Source organism: Choristoneura fumiferana, chromosome 11 (assembly GCF_025370935.1).
Source record: "Choristoneura fumiferana chromosome 11, NRCan_CFum_1, whole genome shotgun sequence".
In the NCBI taxonomy this organism is placed as follows: domain Eukaryota; kingdom Metazoa; phylum Arthropoda; class Insecta; order Lepidoptera; family Tortricidae; genus Choristoneura; species Choristoneura fumiferana.
This window is the reverse complement of record NC_133482.1, coordinates 9965795-9986663: the sequence shown is the minus strand read 5'-3', so window position 1 is coordinate 9986663 and position 20869 is coordinate 9965795. Positions and strand designations below refer to the sequence as shown.

The following is a 20869-nucleotide window of genomic DNA, read 5'->3' as shown; positions in this document are numbered from 1 at the left end:
ATGATGATGGTAATGAATAACAATAGTTGGTGTTGATGGACATGATATGCGGTTGTAGTGATTTCTTTAGGTACATGTAAAATTTAAAATAAATTTTGGTTATGATTATGTTACAATGAGTAATTTAATAAATAGGCTGCCTAAGTTTCACTAGAGGTATTATTCAAAATAGAACATGAAAAAATAGGTGAATAATACCTAATAAAAACTACAACCTACCTTGGTTGCCATCATTAACTCAATCCAGTGCCTATCTTTGATGGCCGGATTTTGCAAGTCCGTCACAGCACGTAATGAGGTCATCAAATTCTTTATAGTCGATTCAATTGCAATGAACGGTTCCCTAAAACGATGATTAATAATGAATCAATAATATAGCTTATTGTGTAAGAATTTAAAACTACGACTCACCAATTTCTCATATCTTTATCCAACTGCCTCAGGTCTTTAGTCAATCGCTTGCACTCTTGATCCATTCCATCGGCATCGATTTTCTTCCACGGTGATTTTTTCCAGAACTCGATAGTTCCCATTACGAGTTTGTAGTAATCCCACAATTGCTGAAATTATCACTCTCATCTCATAACATTTGATGTATAAAATATCCCTTAACTACGTTATTGTATACGTACTTTACATAGTTTCAGTTCTCGTCTACACTGCTTCATATTTTTCTCGTCTGGAGGCTGTATGTCGAACAACTCACAAGACTTTTTCAGCGAATCCACCAAGCCCTCAAATTCGTTCAACTCTAAATTTACTTTATCCATTTCCCGATACGGATCCTTGCAAGACTCCATGAATATCTGAATGGAAGAGAAAGGAAATAATATATTGGAAGTCAAGCAAAGTACACTAATACATACCTAGCATATTTTATAATTTTAAAAGTAAAGTTTTAAAATCTTATTTTATTTTTAGACTAAGTAGGCACAGTACAGTAAAATAGATATTTAAAAAACAGGCAGTCTTATTCGATTCTATTCTCAATTTTACGAGGGACTTTGCTGCAGTCGGGTAAAAATACAACCGACTTGGAAACCTCCTTCTTTTTTGAGGTCGGTTGCAATATATAAGTTTTAGCGAAAAACTTTTTGGTTGGCTATACTTATACATTATCATCCAATCTACATAATATATGTATACCAAATTCCAAATCAATCCGACCACTGGAATTAACTTGCAAGATTTTAAGCAAACAAAGAAAATAATAGGTTATGCTAAATAAACTTGTGATGTGACAATACCCTGTTTACACTTACTATTACTTATCGTTAGTTAGGTATTTTCTAAACTGGAAAAAACCATTACCTCTTTGATCTTGTACTGTTCACGATACATGTTCAGGCGCAGGTTGACGAGAGCGACGCGTTTGGCGATGAGTCCCGCCTGCGCAGCTTGCAGCGGCGCTATGTTGTTCCTCATCACCGTGCACAGACGCGTCAGGTTGCGCCAGCGGTCAGGCAGAACTTCCAACTACACATCATGCATGACATTAGGCTATGGGCGATATGGTTTAGACTTAATCCTATGAACTGAGAGTCGAGGTTTAAATTATCAAAATAGCAAATAATGGTCCTACATCTAAAAATAACAAAAGAAAATTCGATTGATTAATCAGTGCCAATTATAATATGTCAACTAGGTACTTATACTTAATTGTACAGTAAAAAACTAAAAAATTGATCACGAAATTCCTAGACATATCGTGAAATCGCGCCATTTCATGAATTGGCTAAGGGACATCCGCCATATCGTTAAAAACTCACCGTTTAACGATTTGCCTAGTGACGTTTGGGCAGATCATGAAATTCCTAGGCATATCATGAAATGACGCATTTTGCGATCGGCCACCGACATAGACATCTGGAATAACACATAGGCTACTTTTTATCCCGATATTCCCACGGGATAGGGATAAAATCTCGAAATAACAACCGCATCATGAAATTTCAACCGCTGGGTTTTAGAGTCATGAAATTTTGTACAGTTGTTCTTAGTACAACGTCAATGAAGACCATGATATAAAGTTTGGGAATTCCCAAGGGAATTTCGTAAAATACTCTAATTTAAATTGTAATTTAACTACCAGATCAAATAGTTTATGCGTGCGAAGCTGTGGGTAAACTCTAGTTGTTAAATAATTTGTTTTAAGATATATGAAAATTCTATACCGTATTAAAATGAGAGCATTCTGCTCGAAAATACAATAATTCAAACAAAAAAAAAACAATCAATCAAGTCAATCTATTTCTTACCAAAGTGTCTGCAGTAAACTGATGATTTATTGGTGGAATCTGCATTTCCAAACGCAAGCAGAAACGAATAACAATATATTAAAAATTATCATTAATAAAAATCCTAATTATTGGATGATGTATCAATAGTGAATGTCAATGTGAATATACAAACTCAACGAATTGTTATTGGTACCTACACAGGAACCAATTTGGTTACGCTCTAAACGAAACTCTAAAATAGCATGTCATTCTGTCCAGCCCAAAACCTTGTACCTTTTCAAGGCTAATTTGCATAGAATTCTACTTTATGACGTAACAAGAAGTAAGGATATATCTTATGAAATCCTCACAACAGGACAGTTCTAAAACGGGAATGTAGCCGCGGACGCAAGTAAAAAATAGTTATAAGTAATAAATTTAATCATAATGAATAATACTTGTTCGTAAGTCTCCTCAGGGAAATCAACGCCATATTCCTTAAGTACATCGATGATATCGCGGAGAGGGTCAAATATCTGGTCAGTTTCAGCGTCCACCCTGGCTTTTACTTCGTTTATCACACGCATGACTTGCAAAAGTCCCTCGTAATCATCGTCTGCGAGTTCTATTGACAACTCTTTCGTAGCGTATGCGATAAAATTTTCAAGCTCGTTCAAACTGTAATCCACATAGATTTATTAACATTTTGAAAACTATATAGGTAGATATCGAACCCATCACATTTTCTACCTGTTTGTGACATGTTCTTTGAGATTTTCTTTGTACAAGTTACTCCACTTGCAGACAATATTCATTATTGCTTGGTTCAGTCGCTTTAGATCTAATTTCAACCATCCATTGCAAAGATAATTGGCCGGTAGTAGCGCCACTTCGTCGTACATAGCATTAAATTTGTTTATCTGTAATAATTGTCATGTGATCTTTATTAAAAAATCGGTCAAATGCGAGTGCGAGCGACTCGCGCATGAAGGTTTCCGCACCTCCGTACATTGTTTAAATACAAATAGTATCAGTAATATTTTTTTGTAAAAAATTCTAATACAAGTTTTTTGCTGGCGGTACTTGTTGCCCCTGGTTACGGATTTATACATGCATCAAAGTTTCAGCTCAATCGGTTGTAGATATCCACTTCAAATTTAAGTTGAAATATTATTTCCACTCGAACAAACATAACTAGTTACATTACATTACAAGTTAATAAAAACGTATCACCAAAATGTAAGCACTAGGTTTTGGATAAAGAACATTTTTAATAGTAGATTATTGTCGTGGCCTGGAAGTAGGCAATTGCTGGCTGAGTATGAGTATTAAACGGACGAGCTTGCGAGTCCGTTTAACTAATACGAAGCCAGCAATTGCTATTCCAGCCGAGACTAATATAAAGCTTTTCTCAAAAATGGTGAATAATTCTGAAATAGAATAAACTTTTTCTCAAAATATATTGTAAAATTAAATTTTATTCCAATATTTTTCTTATGCTTTCCCGCCTTTTTTCATTAAAAAATAAACTGCAGGTGTATTTTTCCACCGAAAACACCACAAGCTATTTCAGACCCAATAGAAAAAGTCCGGAGTTCCAACAAAATATCTGATACCGGCCATTAGACTTGGCTGTATGTATACGACTTGTGCCAATATTGCCATGGCCTTTTTAACTTTAAAAAAAATGTGATTGATTGCAGGCGCGCTAATTCATTATTGTCGAGCTAGCGCGCCTGCAATCGTTTTAACTTTTTAATTTTTCGCTGACCATAAACTATGCACTTCACCTTCTGATATGTAAAGAATAATGTCAACTTTTACGGTCATTTTTGAGAAAATTCTCATCCTCTTTGGCTGTCGGCTGTCGCCCTGTCGGAGGCTGAATAGCGCTTAAGACTCTTGCCATGCACCGCGGCGCCCGCGGCAGAAAAAAAATGGCTGAACGCGGTAATTCGGCCGACGGCGCGTACTTATTATGAATTAGTGAATAAATCTTAACCTGATTTAAAATTTTGACCTTGTAAATAAATAGTGTTACTTAGTATGAATTATAACGGACATTTTTTAGTGTAAAACACATTAAACACAGCGGCTGTGAGTGCTTTATTGAAGTCGGCTTTTGTAAAGTGTGTGTCGGAGGTTTGTGGATCATAAATTTTTATTTAGTCTTAATGCTGCACAAAAAAATAAAACACGGTCTTAGAGACAAGTATTATAGTTATCGAAGGTTTTATAAAATAGCACTAATAAAATCGCAAATTAATAAGTAATTAAACATTAAAAACAACAGGGTCACCGGCGTTGCCCCTAGCAACTGACGGCCGTCATCTTGGCAGCCTAGCAACCAAAAACCGCTGAATGAAACACGTTTCTTGTATGACGACCCCCTTTAATTTTTAACTTTATTTTATTTTTAGTATTTGTAGTTGTAGCGGCCACTGTAATACATAATCTGCGAAAAATTCAAGCGCCTAGCTAAGTATTACGGACAGACAGACAGACAGACAGACCGACAGACAGACAGCGGAGTCTCAGTTATAGTGTTCCGTTGTCACCCTTTGAGGACGGAACCCTAAAAAAGTATATGCAATTGAAATATACCTTTTTCAGGATTATGTAGACAAATGCTTTACCTCTCGTTGATATTCTTCCAGCGTTGGTTTCTCCTCTGGTGGTTTACAATCGTTATCGTATACGTATTTGTCGAATTCTTCTGGTGAAATTACCCGACCATATTTCAGGAAACCTTCCAACACGTCCTGTCGATCTTCGGTCCAAAGAGGGACATATTTTTCGTATTTCTATAAAAAAAAACTTACCTACAGTGATTTCATTGATAAAACATTAGTAATTGTTTCACAAAAAAATATTTTACAATGCACGTGCTCGGAAAGTGCCTCTTGACGTGGGTCAACATATCCATAGAAAATTAGTGATTCCTGCACGCATCCACAAGTGTTCAGTAAAGTTGTATGGATTTAACTTACCGCACTTGTGCGGTAAAGTAACTTTTTAAATTGCCAAATTATGTCCAAACTATTGTTAAAAAAATAAGTCTAAAGAGTCGTTATAGTTAGGCTTTGAACAAATAAGAAAACGTTTGATGCAACCAACTGAATATTTACTGATAAGATAATACAGATTAAACGGGACAGAAAAGAGAACATTAATATATTTTTTTCACGTAAACTCGTATTATAATTCCGTCTAAAGTTATGATAAAAAAGGAAATAAATTCTTGAATCCAATTGGGACCGTGCGACGTCAAGCGCGCGCACTCGAAAGTTAACCAATGAGCTTCCAGTGCGCGCGCACGACGTCGCACGAACCAATCATGGTTACCCGTTCGCGCCTGTCATGAAACCCCGCCAAAGTAATGTTCATGAGTTCAGTCCGGTGAATTAATTTTTGATAATTGATAAGTAAATTAAAATGAAAAGTTCAAATGATGAATTTATATCTGACTTTACGCCGCCTTACGTCCTCCACGAAGCACATATTGCCAGTGACAAACTCAATGCTGAAATACGTGAACTATAATATACATACATTTTGCAGGTGGTAGGACCTTGTGCAAGGTCCGCCCGGATTGCTACCACCATCTTGCTCGCTAATCCTGCCGTGAAGCAGCAGTACTTGCACTGTTGTGTTTCGGCGTGGAGAGTAAGACAGCCGGTGAAATTACTGGCACTTGAGGTATCCCACCTTAGACCTCTAGATTGGCAACGCATCTGCAATACCCCTGGTGTTGCAGATGTTTATGGGCGGTGGTGATATCTTACCATCAGGAGACCCACTTGCTCGTTTTCCATAAAGTCGAATAAAAAAAAAAAAAAAAAACATACCTAAGTTAATAAACATCGTAAATTGATAGAATAATTTACTTCTACACACATGGATATTATAACATCTACCGGTACGTCTTATTCTTATTTATTTGCTTTTATCTATTAGAATTAGTGAACCAATTTTGAGTTATTTACAGTTCCAAAGCTAAACAATCTCAGATTTACGGCAACTTTTTGTTAAGGTAGATTAGATACATAATATAAAAAATATACTTGATGATAGTTAACTATTACTCGAATTTATTCACGGGTTGCACTGATATTTAGCATTATAGGAGCGTGCAGGAGATAAGGACTAGCCAATATAAGTGTGGAAAATGTCAAGCAACAAGGGCTAATAATTAATCATAAAAAATCACGATACTAAAACAAAGTCTCCTTTACCTATCATTAGTAGCTGTAGCTGTTCTAATCTTGTGAGTCAATGATTGTTATGAAAGTTGGTTTAAAAAAGTGTATACGTTAACGATTTTGGTTTGGCGTGCATGTCGGTATGTATATCTACTGCCTGCTACTGTAGTAAAAGGAGTACGGCAAAAAATGATGTAGTCACTGCCTCGATTTTTTTCCTCGCTTAATGCATTGTAAAACGTTGTATGATATACGTGTCGAAATTAGGAAATTCCCAACTCGTGCCGGCTCAAAACACTCGCTTCGCTCGTGTTTCAAGTTCTCCGCCACTCGTTGGGAATTGCCTACTTTCCGCACTTGTATCATAAATAACTATTACCGAAGCGTAAGTCAAGACATCATTTATACTATTTTCAATTCTTTTAAGAATTTCGTGGTAAAGATCGATCATAGAGTCCTCATTTGCGATGTCATCTGAAATAATAACGTTGAAATCCTTCAGTAATTATTTTAATGTAGGTATGTTTCGGAGCTACTAAATTTAATTAATACCTTCATAAGAAGCAATTGATACAATTGCATCAATTCTTGGAAACATAGTTGCCTGAAGAAACATATCTTTCATCATTTCTCGTAACGTATCATAAAGTCCGTCCTTATCTTCAATTTCCAGCGATGGTGAAAAAAATATATCTACAATAATATAAACAATTAGCACACAAAGTTATCACTACTTTGACTGATGGTGATGGTATATAAGCATTATTAGTATTTTTTACCTGGATCTTTCAGTTCAGCTAAAACTTCTAAAAATGCTATTTGAGGACCTTTTTCCAAATTAGTTTGCACCTCGAACAGATTTAAACTTGTTTGGATTGCTTTCATAATTTGCTTCGATACCTATGGCAAATACATTTTATATTTGAAACAAATGTTATCATAAAATAATATCAATAATTAGAGTATTTGTAAAGATTATTTTTAATTTTAATGCTAAGTAGATTCCTTTTTCATAACAAACGTACTTAGATAGTTATTGGAATATTTGTTACTTCCTATTGATTATGCTAGTTATGAAGTAAATGTTTCTTTTTCTTACAAGCGAATCAACATATGTGACATAAGCGGGCCAGCGTTCGGCTCTAAAATTTTCTTCTGCCATTTCAATCTTTTCGGCTTCTATATCAGCTAATTCATCGGGATCCGTTATAGTGTCTTGTTCTTCAACTTTTGAATCCGCAGCTGCATCTGATTCAATAACATGTAACTGATATAACGATTCAACTTAAGTTAAAGCTTTCATTTGTCAGTATACCGACTAGGTACATTGCGTGTTTTTACCATCATCTATACGTGCTTTCCGCTCAGCTTTTTCAGCTTCCTTAGCCTGTCTCTTCAATCTCCTAGCTTCTCTCCTCTCGATTTTAGCCTGGTCTGCAGCTTGTCGCTCAGCCACTTTTTCTTCCCTGGCTACACGTTTCGCTTCCCGCCTCTCGGCTATTTCTTGAAACTTAGCAGCGCGAGCTGCTTTTTCATCGTCATCAAGAGTTTCCTCGTCAACTTCTTCTAATTCTTCTTCTTCTTCTTCAATAGACTATGACGATATAAACAAAAACATGAAAGAATAATACCGTTTTATTTATTCATTATATTATTCGCATCAAAGAAATAAATTACCTCTTCATTCTCCACAATGTTAAAGAACAGCTTGTAATTTTCGCTTAATATGTCTTGAAACTCTGCATGGCTTGTCAGAATTCTACTTCGTCTAAAAGAGGTTGAATAATATGTATAAAAGACAACAAATTCTGAATACGCATAGGTAATGTCAGACATTATTATGTGTATTTTTATTACCTAGCTACGAATCTAGGATACCGTTCTTGAACGGCCAATAGTTCCATCTTGTCTGTGTTTTCCTTGCGGTGGTGCAAAGGCTCATCACCCCATGCAGCAATATTAGCAATCCCGCGCCACACGTTGTTTTGTGCCTTCAGAACGCGCTCCTGCAGCGCGTTGATCGCCTGGTACACCTCCGCCATCCATTCCGTGACTAATCGAATAGTACACGAAACGAACTGATTACTCGTGCTTTGGTTCTACTTTGTTATGAAACCGAACTTCGGAATATAACACAATTAATGAAATAAATTAAAAATCTTTTTCATCACACTTGCTCGTAAACAGTGTCGTAACATGCAGGCTACCATGGTTGCAACACCCCAAATAAAACCTTCGACCTTAATGTGCTTGTCATGAAACCCGTGGTCGGTAAATGAGTCATTGCCCGTACTCATTTTCTTGTCATGAAGCCCAAGGTCGGTAAATAAGTTTGTTACTGCATGGTGTCCTGCAGCGCCTGCACTGCGCGGCGCGCGCACGTCAGGCACATGTTGCGGGGGGGGCAAGAGCGCAGTCAGCGGTATCGGCAATTTTAAAAATATTAGTTTTTCTTTTACAAATATACAATTTTACTCGCAAATGTGATGAAAAACATTGTATGTCGCACGGGCGGTACTAGAATTACGGACATCGACTCGAAGACTGAGGGCTTCTAATAGACTCTCGTTCGTAATTACTTATTTACCGCCCTTAAGACACAATGTACTATAACCCCAGTAGAACACGAAAGCTTCGAACAATAATATATCATCAATAAGTGAGTATATTAAAAAGGTAGATAGTAACAATCGTCATTCCACGTGAGCTCCTCCACGCCGCGGCCGAGCAGTGTGTCGATGGCGGAGATCTCTTTCTCGATGAGCGCCACTTCGGTCTCGTGGCTGCCCTCGCGGATCGCGTTGTACCAAGAAATAGCGCGGTTCAGCCGGTTCATGTCATACTGCAACATCCATCTCAACCTTTAGTGCTGTGATTTTCATAAACAAAAGATACTTAAATGGAACCTATCTACATTAGGAAATACCTGTAACTTTTCATTCCGTGCATACAATTCCAAGCCCTCCTCTGGTATCCCATCTGTATTTAAATGTTTCATGTATCGTATTTCACGCAACATCATCGCTAACTGAGAAAAAAAAACATTTTTATTTACTTTAATTCGAATCTATATCACTAGCTTTAACTGACAAACAGTCAAGTCAAAGTTATTAGGCTTACCTCGGAGCTGAAATTGTTCCTTACAAATGGTGGATCCCTGAAGATAAGGTTTTTAGCCAATTGTGTCTCGCAAATACCCGGCACAGTTGCACACCAACTTTTGAATTGCCGATCTTCGACCGTATTTAGGTAGCCTAACATTTCATTTGTCTTCTGTTTCATGTACAAGGCGGAATCGGAATTAATGATGCTAGAATATACAGTAAAATTTTAATAAATGTTTATAACTAGGTTCCGCTAGCGATATTTAACGGGATACCTACGGATCTTCAAAAATAAGAAAATCTTCCATTGGATCCAGCAGCCGCCTGCGTAATTTATGGATCCACCACATCACTCCAGCTACTGGTGGAAAGTATGCGTCTACAATTGGATTCTCGGAGGTTCTGTTCAATTTCTGTGGCACGAAAGACACGTTTAATTGTTTATATGTATTTTAAAGCAGGTAATACATAAATGAACTCAAAACCAGTCCGAACCTCCACTTTCTACCCAAAAATAGGCATACAAAATTAAAATTTACTGTTAAAATATTACAAAAAAAAACACATCAAGAGCAATGTCAGTTACATACAGGTAAAAAAAAAACAAACGAAGTTTAATGAAAAAATAACAGTTAATAATAAAACCAAAAACAATACAAATAACAACAATAAATACAATCTAGTTAAATGAATACAATCTATATAGGGCTCTTCAAAGCTAGAGTGAATAGGCTGTTACTGAACCGTGAGATACCTTCAACTTTGGCCTCATCTACACTTTACATCAGGTGAGATGATAAGGGTCAATCACGGTCAGTTTTAGGGCTAGTACAGACGGACTGCATTCCAACTGCAACGTAACAGCAACTGCCAACTGCCCATACATTTTTCGTTACAGTTCGATTTCAGTCGGCACAACTGAAAATTATTGAAATGTATGGGCAGTCGGCAGCTGGCAGTTACGTTGCAGATGGAATGCAGTCCGTCTGTCTGTACCTACTGGCCCTTATGTAAAAATAAAAACACAATATCAATTGATAAAATTAATTTTAATGTATGTATATCGTATGACGTTATGTCATTATGAGTATTATTCGATTCGGGATTCGGAAATAAAAAGAGTTCCAAAATACTTCCTTGCGGCAATCTATACTTACTTGACAGAGCTAAATTCAGATTTAAACGTAAATAATGTTTTGGTTTTTTCGCTTATACCTACTTATTACTTCTATATCCACATTGTTTCGTCTGATATTATTATAATTTTTACATTTTAATTAACTAACAATTAAGTATGTTTGCTTATGGTGAGCGGTATCAGACAGACGTATTAGTTAGTTTACTAAATTTTACTGAATTGCTATAGCATGTGACGTGGGATGAATTGTGTATATTATTTCAAAACTACTTCTGGAATAATGTATTAACTAAATAGTAGAAGGCGACCAAATTTAAACTTACCACCATAGCTTCGTCGAAAATTGTCTTCACGTCGTCTAGATTACTATTCATGAAATCCAGTAGTCGGGGCAGTTTTGGTTGGAGTTCACTTCTGATAATCGGACGGTGGAATAAATCTCCGATGATTTGAAAAAACTGTAAAAGCTCAAGTTGAATTACAAAGTTTTATAGAAGGGGCTAAGATTGTGATAAGGTAAATGAATTTAAATCGATATTTTACGGCACTCAATTTACTTATATAATATATAAGGCACTGAAAAATGCTACGTAAATTAAAAAACTCGCCGGCTAAGATAGCGGTAAGGGACAGAAGTATAATCTGCGGCAGACCCAACACCAAAAACCAGGGGGTACAGAAAGGAACGGAGATGTTATAAATATGCCTTAAAGAAGTGTTGCACGTTGTGGCACTCGTCGAGCCCCTGCGAGAAGAGCGAGGCGAGGCGGCGGTCCACGTCGGCGAGCACCTCCATGTGCTTGTTGTAATCGGGCAGAAAAGAGTTATCCTCTGGGTCAGCCGGGTCGTAAGCCATGTTGCCGAGGTTTTGATATTTCACGGAATAGTCCTCCAATACCTGTGTACCAATGAAATTTTAAAAGGACAAAGGGATGCAATATGCCATCAAAACTTCAGTTAACTTGCTTTTATTTATTTTTATTTTTTTGTTTTTTCTTAACTTGTACCTACTGTCGCCAACAGATTTTTCAGAGAGGCCAAGGTGAACAAAAATATCGACACATAAACTCTAATAGTAATAGAGTGCATGTGGCGATATTTTTGAACACCTTGGCCGCTCCGAAATATCTGATGGTGACTGTACCTACTATAAAACTGGTTTTGCAAATAGCAATTAAATGATTCTTATCTTATCCATTATTCTCTATTTTCAAATGACACGTTATGAATGAGTGTCCTACAAATCGTCGGTGATACTGCAATGCCGCGTAACCAATAATGGCTAATGCCGCATACACACACATAGCCCGACACAACACGACAGATACTTAAATGTGAACCGGGCTTGACGCAAATTTTACAGATCAGCGTTAAAATTATATCTTTGTGTTTATTTTGACCAGACGAAAAATCTCAAATTTGCTACTTTTGTACCTAGGTTACGAGACATTAGCCATTGTTGGTTACACGACCTTGCAGTATCATCGACGAAATGTGTCTGAAAATGTATTATTTAAACTGAAATATACCTTCACACACTCTGAACTGATAATCTTGCCTCTAACTCCACAAAATTCCACTTTTTCTAGCTTGAGTATCTCGACTGTAGCTTCTAGAATGCCCTCGATCATTTTGAGTCGCTTCACATAGACATTGAACCGCTTGAAAACGCGGTCAAAATCAAACGACCAGCGCACAGGCGTCACGCCAATTGGGAAGAACGTGTGCACTTTGTCGCGGTTCAATTCATATGCTTCGCTGAAATAATAATGAAGCCTTTGAGGTACCTCATTCTGCATAGTAGTAGTAGTAGTAGTAGTAGTAGTAGTAGTAGTAGTAGTAGTAGTAGTAGTAGTAGTAGTAGTAGTAGTAGTAGTAGTAGTAGTAGTAGTAGTAGTAGTAGTAGTTTAATTTAATGCTAGCATTGGACGTCAATGAACGTTACGTATTATTTTCGTTACGTTTATTACGTTACTTATTAGTTTCTTGAATATTTGATTCAACTGAATTCACACACATTCTGCACACACACACATAAACATCACGCCTGTATTCAAAAACTTCAAACTTCAAACTAAGAAACAAATAAAGAAGTTTGAAGTTTTAAGTTTGAAGTTTTCTGGACCCAAAAAAACCACAGAAGTCATTTTTCATTTCTTAATTCCCATTCCCAACCATTAATACAAATCGATATTAGTGATTGGATACCTATTAAATTTGCTATATCTCCAATAAGAAAAATTAGAGCCCTTACAGAAAATGATTCAAGATAGCCAACGCGTTCCTCAACTTCAAAAGCTGCTCATCGGGTTCTCCTTGAAAGATTGAGGCAGGATCGACCGAGTTCGTACACTGCACTATCAGCATGTTGCAAACCTCGCGGAGCAGTGCTATATCCATACAAAACACGGAAGTAATAAAAAAACTTAGGTACATAAGTATTATAAGATTATCACGATCCAAAGAAAATTTTCATTTTTAATTTCACGTACGTATAAGTTTCTCAACGCTGCAATAGTATCTGGAGTTGCCCCAAAGGAGCCCGATACAGTGAAACATCGGTCTGATAAGATGCTTAGCTTCCTGGAAGTCCGTGCTCTCAAACGTCTCGAAATGGGTCACTAATGGCTTCTGGTAGATGTAGATATCGCGACATTCCACTATAGCTGAAAATGTCAAGAAAGAAAACGACTAACCATGAATTCAGCCCCTGCTCCACCTACCTTCCTGTATCCCCCCTGATAGAGATAATGTGGAATATTTTTCCTTTCTTCTCCATCGGTAGGGATATCATTCCATGTATTTCTACTAAAATCCACGGCGGTAGGGACATGCGGAATTTTTTCCACCAATCCATACTAGCTGACCGTGTGGTAGGGACTTGTGGAATATTTTCCAACCATCCATACTAGCTGACCGTGTGGTAGGGACATGTGGATTTTTTTCCACCAATCCATACTAGCTGACCGTGTGGTAGGGACATGTGGATTTTTTCCACCAATCCATACTAGCTGACCGTGTGGTAGGGACTTGTGGATTATTTTCCAACCATCCATACTAGCTGACCGTGTGGTAGGGACTTGTGGTTTTTTTTTCCAACCATCCATACTAGCTGATCGTTTGGTAGGGACTTGTGGATTTTTTTCCAACCATCCGTACTAAGTGCTCGCCTGGTAGGGACTTGTGGATTTTTTCCAACCATCCATACTAAGTGCCCGCCTGGTAGGGACGTGTGGATTTTTATCCAACCATCTATACTAACTGACCATGTGGTAGGGACTTGTGGATTTTTTTCCAACCATCCATACGAGCTGACCGTTTTGTTTCTGTTATTTTATTAAAAAACGTTCCCTACAAAACGGCCAGCTAGTATGGATGGTTGAATAAAAATCCATAAGTCCCTACCAGGCAGCCTGCTAGTATGGATGATTGGAAAAAAACCACAAGTACCTGCCGTCTGGTCAGCTAGACTTGTTAGATTATTTTCCCATAATCATTTTTTCTTTGCAGCAAAATTTATTTTCGCGTTTTTACACGAAGGCAATATTTCCAAGTCTGCTTTTTTAATGAAGCTTATTTACACATTGGCGTTTTTTCTGTGTCACATTTTTTTCCAGTCGCATTTTTCCCCAATCCCAATCCACACAGAAACAGTGTCGATGGAGCTCTGGTATCACAGAGCTCCTGTTTCCCACCGAGTCTTCTGTACCCCACTACTAAACCACACAACCAGGCTTAACGGCTCATAGATAGGTTTAGGTTATGTTAGTTTTACATCGGCTCGAAGGGCCAAAACCACCCAGGATAGGAGCTCCCGCGTGGGCGGAGCTCCGTCGAGACTGTTTCTGTACCGATTGGGATTGGGGAAAAATGCGACACAAAAAGAACGCGAATGTGAAAATAAGCTTCATGAAAAAAACAAGCTTGTAAAAATAAAATTCGTGTAAAAACGCGAAAATAAATTTTGCTGCAAAGAAAAAATGATTATGGGAAAATAATCTAACAAATCCACAAGTCCCTACCAAACGGTCAGCCAGTATGGATGGTTGGAATAAAAACCACATGTTCCTACCGGTGGAGGCTGGCAGGGATAAGTGTACATATTATTTCCATCTTATATCAAAGGAAAAATATTCCACGTATCTCTATCAGGGGGGGATATAGCGGTAGGGATAGGTGGAACAGGGGGAATTCAGCTAGTTCAAAACATTTGTCAAAGCTATTTTTGGCTATGGAAGTAGGTAAATATAATTTTTAGAAAAAAATCCAGTGCTTCCTATTCTTGACTTCTTTTACATTTTAGTTCAAGTGTATATAAGCCGTTAAGGGCTTCAACATAAACCCTTATAACAGTTTCGATGTTATGTTTAACCCAATGGAATTTGTATGATAAACGCATACGTTGGCATATCGAACTGCAATTTACTTTAAGTTAAATTAAATTATTTTGTCAACCTACCTGCTACAACATTAGTCAGCATGTTCTTAAAACAATCCAAATATACACTTTTCGTATCTTCCATGTAGTGCGCCATCCGCTTAACGCGAGGGTCACGCAGCTGGGAGTAGATGCCTTCTAGATTCTTCAACCGAAACGCGTAAAAGTCTATGTCCGCACTTGGCAAAGGGAACCTTGTTCTCTTGAAAGCTGTAGATAAGTAAGTAAGTATGTATGGAAGTAAGTATTCGGAAATAAAATTTCATGACATGCATAAATTTCGATTTAATTTCCAAACTCGTAAATAAGTAATTATTTAAGTATACGAGTTTCAAAACTAGACGACGAATGAGTTACCTATGTACGAATCTTCTGACAAAAGGTCATGGACTTGCTGAGCCCACTTTATAATAGCGCCTTCTATATTGGTCTTAAGATATAGGTCTACATCTTCGCCATTACTGAAAAAAACGTTTCCAACCATGATTTCAAAAACATACCAACCAACCATGATTTTTAAGAAACAATCTCCCTGACCATTAATAGTAGATTGTACAACAAGAGCATAAAACGAGCCATTTTACCCAAGACGTTCATATAGCCACCCGAGCCGATACGGCGGGGGTGGATAGACACGTCGAGGGGAAAATGGATTTAATGCTCGAGTTTTACACTCTGCTTTTCACTTCGATGGCGAGGAAATGAAATAGCAACAGTGAAAACAATTTTTCACTCACTAGGTACCTAAATTTTATTTTTCATGCATTACTAAATACTTAATTATATATTTTTTAGTTTTAGTGATTTATTTTGATTGGTTTGATTGATTTTTAGTTTTATATAAATAAAAAATGTATTAAAAAATATAAAGACACATCTTTGTTTGTGGCTGTTGACACCTAATTACCTTGGTCTTAGACGAAGATTTTATTTTATGCACTAGTGCATAAAAAGTCATTTTATGACGCCTAGATCCAGTAAACATGAACTTTACGAGCATGAGAAGTGAAAAAGTACTTTTTCACCTACCTGTTTATAGGCGACATAAAATGACTTTTTGAGTTCTAGTGCATAAAGTAAAATCTTTGTCTAAGACCAAGGCAATCAGGTCAGGTGTAAACAACAAAAAAGTTTCCACATATGGAACACTGATGACACAATGGTTAAACCGATCGAGTGTCGCCATATATGCTTCCGGATTGAAAGTTTCTTTGCGAACTTCTTTCCGCTGGCGTTCGTATCGTCATAGTGTGTTGTATGTTCTTTATATGTTTTAGTTTTTAAATGGGTCCCACTGAAAAACAGCGTTGCGGCTTTTTTTATTCTTTTCATCTTATGTATTTTTATGTGTATTGAATATGTGTAAATAAATGTTTCTCTCTCTCTCTCTCTCAAATATTTTTTAATATTTTTTTATTTATATGTATAAGTAAAAATCAATCAAATAAATTAATAAGTCTAAATATTTATAATTATATTAGCATTGCATGAAAAATAAAAGGTAGTAAGCGAACAATGTTTCCACTGTTGTTATTTCATCTCCTCGGAGTCGAAGTGAAAAACGGTGTAAAAGTGAAACATTAAACCTTTAGGAATATGATGTTATGAGGATACTCCTAATAAAAGATGTTGTGCCTACTAGATGGGTATAGCAGAAGAGAGAATTTATTTACAAAAATTATTTATATACAAAAAAAACTTAGAACTAGCAGTGTATCCGCGAGTTGGTTGATGGGCGTGTCCTCCTCTCGCTCGCATATTCCCCTCGACGTACCGGCCCGGATGGCTATACGAAAAACTTCATTTTATGCTCTTGTTGTAAAATCTACTATTTTATGACGATAACGAGTTGAATCGATGCGTAATTAAATATAAAAGTATATACCTACTTAAATATTTGCCGTTGCATGCAGCGAGCACAGTTCTTAGTGATCGATCAGTTTACGTCATTATAATTATCGTACTGTTAATACCACTGTCGCAAATTCAATTATGTGCAGAGGAATTAAACGCACCTATAAAAAAACAGTGGCATACCTTTCCTTGAGTCTCGCTTCCGAATGAAAAATGTTTTCCACTCCAGCGGGCATAGGCAGCATTACTTGACTGGTCATTTCACCTTTTAACTGTAATCCATACTAATATTATAAATGCGAAAATGTGTGTTTGTATGTTTGTCCGTCTTTCACGTCGAAACGGAGCGACGAATCGACGTAATTTTTGACATAGAGATAGTTTATGGGCCAGAGAGTACTTTTGTGTAGTGACATAGGATACTTTTTATCCCGGAAAAATGGTGAGTTCCCGAGGGAACAGCGCGCAATAACCGAATTCCACGCGGGCGAAGCCGCGGGCAAAAGCTAGTTAAACGTAAACATTTAATCTTCAGCGTTACGCGTTTATACTTGCTGCGCAGCTGCGCTATTAAACACATTATTTTGTTCAAAAGCTCCTATCGACGTAATCATAGCAGTACGTAAAATTGCTATATGATTAACAGCAGGCATCGTACATCCAAAACAGTTCCAAAGCTTAAACCATACAGCAGCCCATGCATTTAAGATAATTCTCTTTACTGAAAGATTATCTTTTAAAAGCAACCTAGCTTTTTAAACTTACTTGTGGTAGCAGAGAAGAAGATTCATGCATAACCTGCAATATCAACCCACTACACCTAGTCACTGTAGTCAATGTATTATCGCCAGCATTAATATCTGCCACCGCAGAGCGAACAAAAATATTGACTCGTCCTACCAGCCCTAGATATTTCGACTGAATAGAATCGTAGATATTTATGCACGCTTTATTGTGTCAGATACCGGTGCTGGTGACTGTACATACCTATAGTTATAGATAAAATACTTGTCAGCGGCAGTAACCTGGTGCATCAAGTTCCTTAGGTCATCGACGTGTCGCTTCATGTCTTGCTGGACGATCTTTGGCCAGCCCTTCTGGTTCTCAGGGTTGCAAAGCAGTGGACCGATCAGTTCCTCTGCCATCACGCTTATATCCATTAGGACGTTACCGGACATCTCGCCGATTGATACAGACTGGAAAAAGCGTGTCTTAAGCTCCACAACCTCTACTGTCTACTTCCTAGTTCCAGAAGTACCTATGTAGGTATGTACCTAACTTTGTACTTCGTAATTGCGTCTCCAAAATAGGTAAGCCTGATGTCGTGACGATTTTTCGTAGATACCAAGAAAGTCGTTTACCTATAATTTCACCGCTTGCGGCTACTGGCTACAATAAACCTACTTGACCTACATACACACTGATTCGCTACTCTTTATAAAATTTCAGTTTGAACGCGTAAAATTCAAGGCACGCTTTGACAGTTTTCAAATAAACACAATAGCCGTAATTACTTACATCATTTTAATACTAAGGCAACCAGTTCTTCCATGGAATGTGATCAGAATAGGAACACCAGGGACACGTATTTTATTTGCATGTCGACCACTTTCAGAAGAAGCGATTCTGATTTACAGATTCATTGGACAGGCCTTTGCATCCAGAGACTTCATGTCGGTATAAGGGAGAGTGTGACATGGGCATTTTCGCGAGAAGAGATTCACTCAAAATTTGGCCTGTCCCACACATTCAAAAAATAAATTTCAAAAAAGAGGGCAACATTTTGGAGTTATATATGTGCAGTTTTGTTCCATTTTTCATATAATTTTATAAAAGAATAGATTAAAAGTAGAGCTTCTTAGGATTTTTTGTATAAATTTATATTTTTTGGTGCGGCTACCCTAGTTTTCGACATCTCCTACCCTAATCGAAGATATTTCGAACACCGTTTTAAGGTTGTTTCAACAACTTTATCCTCTTTATATTGTAATATAGAGGTGTGTTTCTTAATGAATAAAATGAAATATAATGTGACCATTGTTAGCCTCATGTAACAATAGGCTAACAATGGTCACATTAGGTGTACCAAAGTCTCGTTAAACTATAAGATTTTAAAAAAGCAACCAGTACTTACCTTGCGAAAGTTGGCCTGCGTAAGTTTCTCATCGATATTCCTTACAAAGTATATCATCTTTCCTCTGCTGACCGGTGGGAAGTGTGTGGCGCACGTCAAAAGTCCCGCAGTGTTTACACGGAATATTATGATCTTGATATTCGGGTTATCGAAAAATTTCGTCAAAATATGCTACAAAAGGTACAAAATATGTGCTTATTACTTTTTGGTTGATTAAAATAGTCTATTAGAGTATGAAGGCTGACTACTTTTAACTGACCCTCTCATCTCCAGTAATGAACTTTGCCCACTTTTCGATCTTCAGTTTTAATGATTTAAGTACGTAATCCATTATAAACTCGAGCCGAGTGTCGACTGTGTCTCCGGCTTTCTAAAACAATAAGTAAATTTTCTCAATAATACAAAAAAAAATCGAAAATCTCTAAATCAATTAAATTTATTGCTTGACAGAGTTACTCACATCACCCATGATGCGTGATATTTTACTATTATGGAATAATAACGATAACGGTCGAAATCTCGAAGTTTCTGTTTTCTTTACATCTTTAATAACTTTCGAGGTTAATTAGAGTAAAGTTAATGTTGCTTCAAACCTTGTTTGTTTTAATTATGCAAGAACCAATTATTATTTTTTGTTTACATGGACGCCTTGGCAACCAATTTCTTATTTTGAATTTTGAAAATCGAGCGCCATTGGGCCATTATTAAAAATGTCATGTGCGAGTTGCCGAGTATATAAATAATTTCTAAGTCAACGTTTGAAACGTGCAAAACCTAAGCTTGAACAGTTTAGATTTTTTATATCCAGAAAGCCAGAGATGACGTCATCCATACAACCAAATAAATTGCGAAATACAAAGAACTTATTTTTTGTAGCGCGGTAGGATTTACTGCAGCTCTATTAAACCACATTTTTTCACATGTAGAAATGGCCAATAGGATAAAATCATCGCGACAAAATTAAATAGTTGGCCAGAAGAGTCTGACTCCACAGGACTCCACACTGTAATTTATTAAAAACAGCAGCTGTCACTGTCATTCAAACTTGTCAATGTCATCACGGCTGTCACTTCACTCACATTTTCGCAGGGCTTGTTAACGTTACCAAATTCACACTATAAGTAACGTTAAATAACGGTAAAAATCATACATATACCTAGTACCGGTAAAAAAATATAACGTTAAATGGTAACTAACATATAGTAACGTTACCTGATTAACGTTATTTTTACCGGTAAATTTACTTTACATTGTAGGGCTAGTTAACGTTACCCAATTCACATTATTATAACGATACCGAAGTAACATTTCGGTAATATTTGCTATGCTACCGAGTGTTGCCAATTTAGCGACTGTCGCTAGAACTAGCGATTTTTTGCTTAAGTGTTAGCGACCAAAAAAGGTTTTGACGACAAAAATGGTTTAGCGACTTATCTGGCGACTTTTTAACCGACTTCAAAAAAGGAGGAGGTTCTATGTTCCAATGTTAGTATTTTTATTATGTATGTTCGCCGATTACTCAGTCAATTGTGGATCGATTTTCAAAATTCTTTTTTTATTCGAAAGGATAGTCTTTTGAGGTAGTCCATTGTCACCAAGTCAAGATCTGATGATGGGATTTTAGGGAAATCGAGGGCAAACCTCAAATTTTAAAGGCACACCTGTGGCGATTTTGGCATTTTTAGCATTAAAATAAGCATTTACATTCAGAAAGTATCATTTGGTAACATACCTGATGAAGAAGACCGTGATGACCAATGGAACTCATCAAAGCTAAGTA

General features: G+C 37.0%; 1 protein-coding gene across 1 annotated transcript in view; it reads right to left on the bottom strand.

The window, feature by feature from the left end:
• LOC141432749 (dynein beta chain, ciliary-like) overlaps positions 1-19663 on the bottom strand; it is a 51501-nt gene extending 31838 nt beyond the window's left edge. Inside the window, exons 1-30 of the mRNA XM_074094494.1 lie at positions 19550-19663; positions 19349-19459; positions 19090-19260; positions 17981-18151; positions 17139-17227; positions 15459-15562; positions 15123-15311; positions 13156-13329; positions 12918-13053; positions 12193-12421; positions 11370-11561; positions 10987-11121; positions 9805-9938; positions 9542-9731; positions 9348-9449; positions 9110-9263; positions 8279-8474; positions 8099-8189; positions 7763-8015; positions 7521-7669; positions 7201-7321; positions 6974-7114; positions 6801-6895; positions 4856-5023; positions 2970-3139; positions 2678-2897; positions 1312-1476; positions 633-806; positions 412-560; positions 220-343 (exon numbers count right to left, since the gene is read on the bottom strand). Coding sequence (XP_073950595.1) covers positions 220-343; positions 412-560; positions 633-806; positions 1312-1476; positions 2678-2897; positions 2970-3139; positions 4856-5023; positions 6801-6895; positions 6974-7114; positions 7201-7321; positions 7521-7669; positions 7763-8015; positions 8099-8189; positions 8279-8474; positions 9110-9263; positions 9348-9449; positions 9542-9731; positions 9805-9938; positions 10987-11121; positions 11370-11561; positions 12193-12421; positions 12918-13053; positions 13156-13329; positions 15123-15311; positions 15459-15562; positions 17139-17227; positions 17981-18151; positions 19090-19260; positions 19349-19459; positions 19550-19558 — 4506 coding nt within the window. The 5' untranslated portion in view covers positions 19559-19663. The remainder of the gene's footprint in view (positions 1-219; positions 344-411; positions 561-632; positions 807-1311; positions 1477-2677; positions 2898-2969; positions 3140-4855; positions 5024-6800; positions 6896-6973; positions 7115-7200; positions 7322-7520; positions 7670-7762; positions 8016-8098; positions 8190-8278; positions 8475-9109; positions 9264-9347; positions 9450-9541; positions 9732-9804; positions 9939-10986; positions 11122-11369; positions 11562-12192; positions 12422-12917; positions 13054-13155; positions 13330-15122; positions 15312-15458; positions 15563-17138; positions 17228-17980; positions 18152-19089; positions 19261-19348; positions 19460-19549) is intronic.
• Between the last annotated feature and the right edge of the window lie 1206 nt (positions 19664-20869).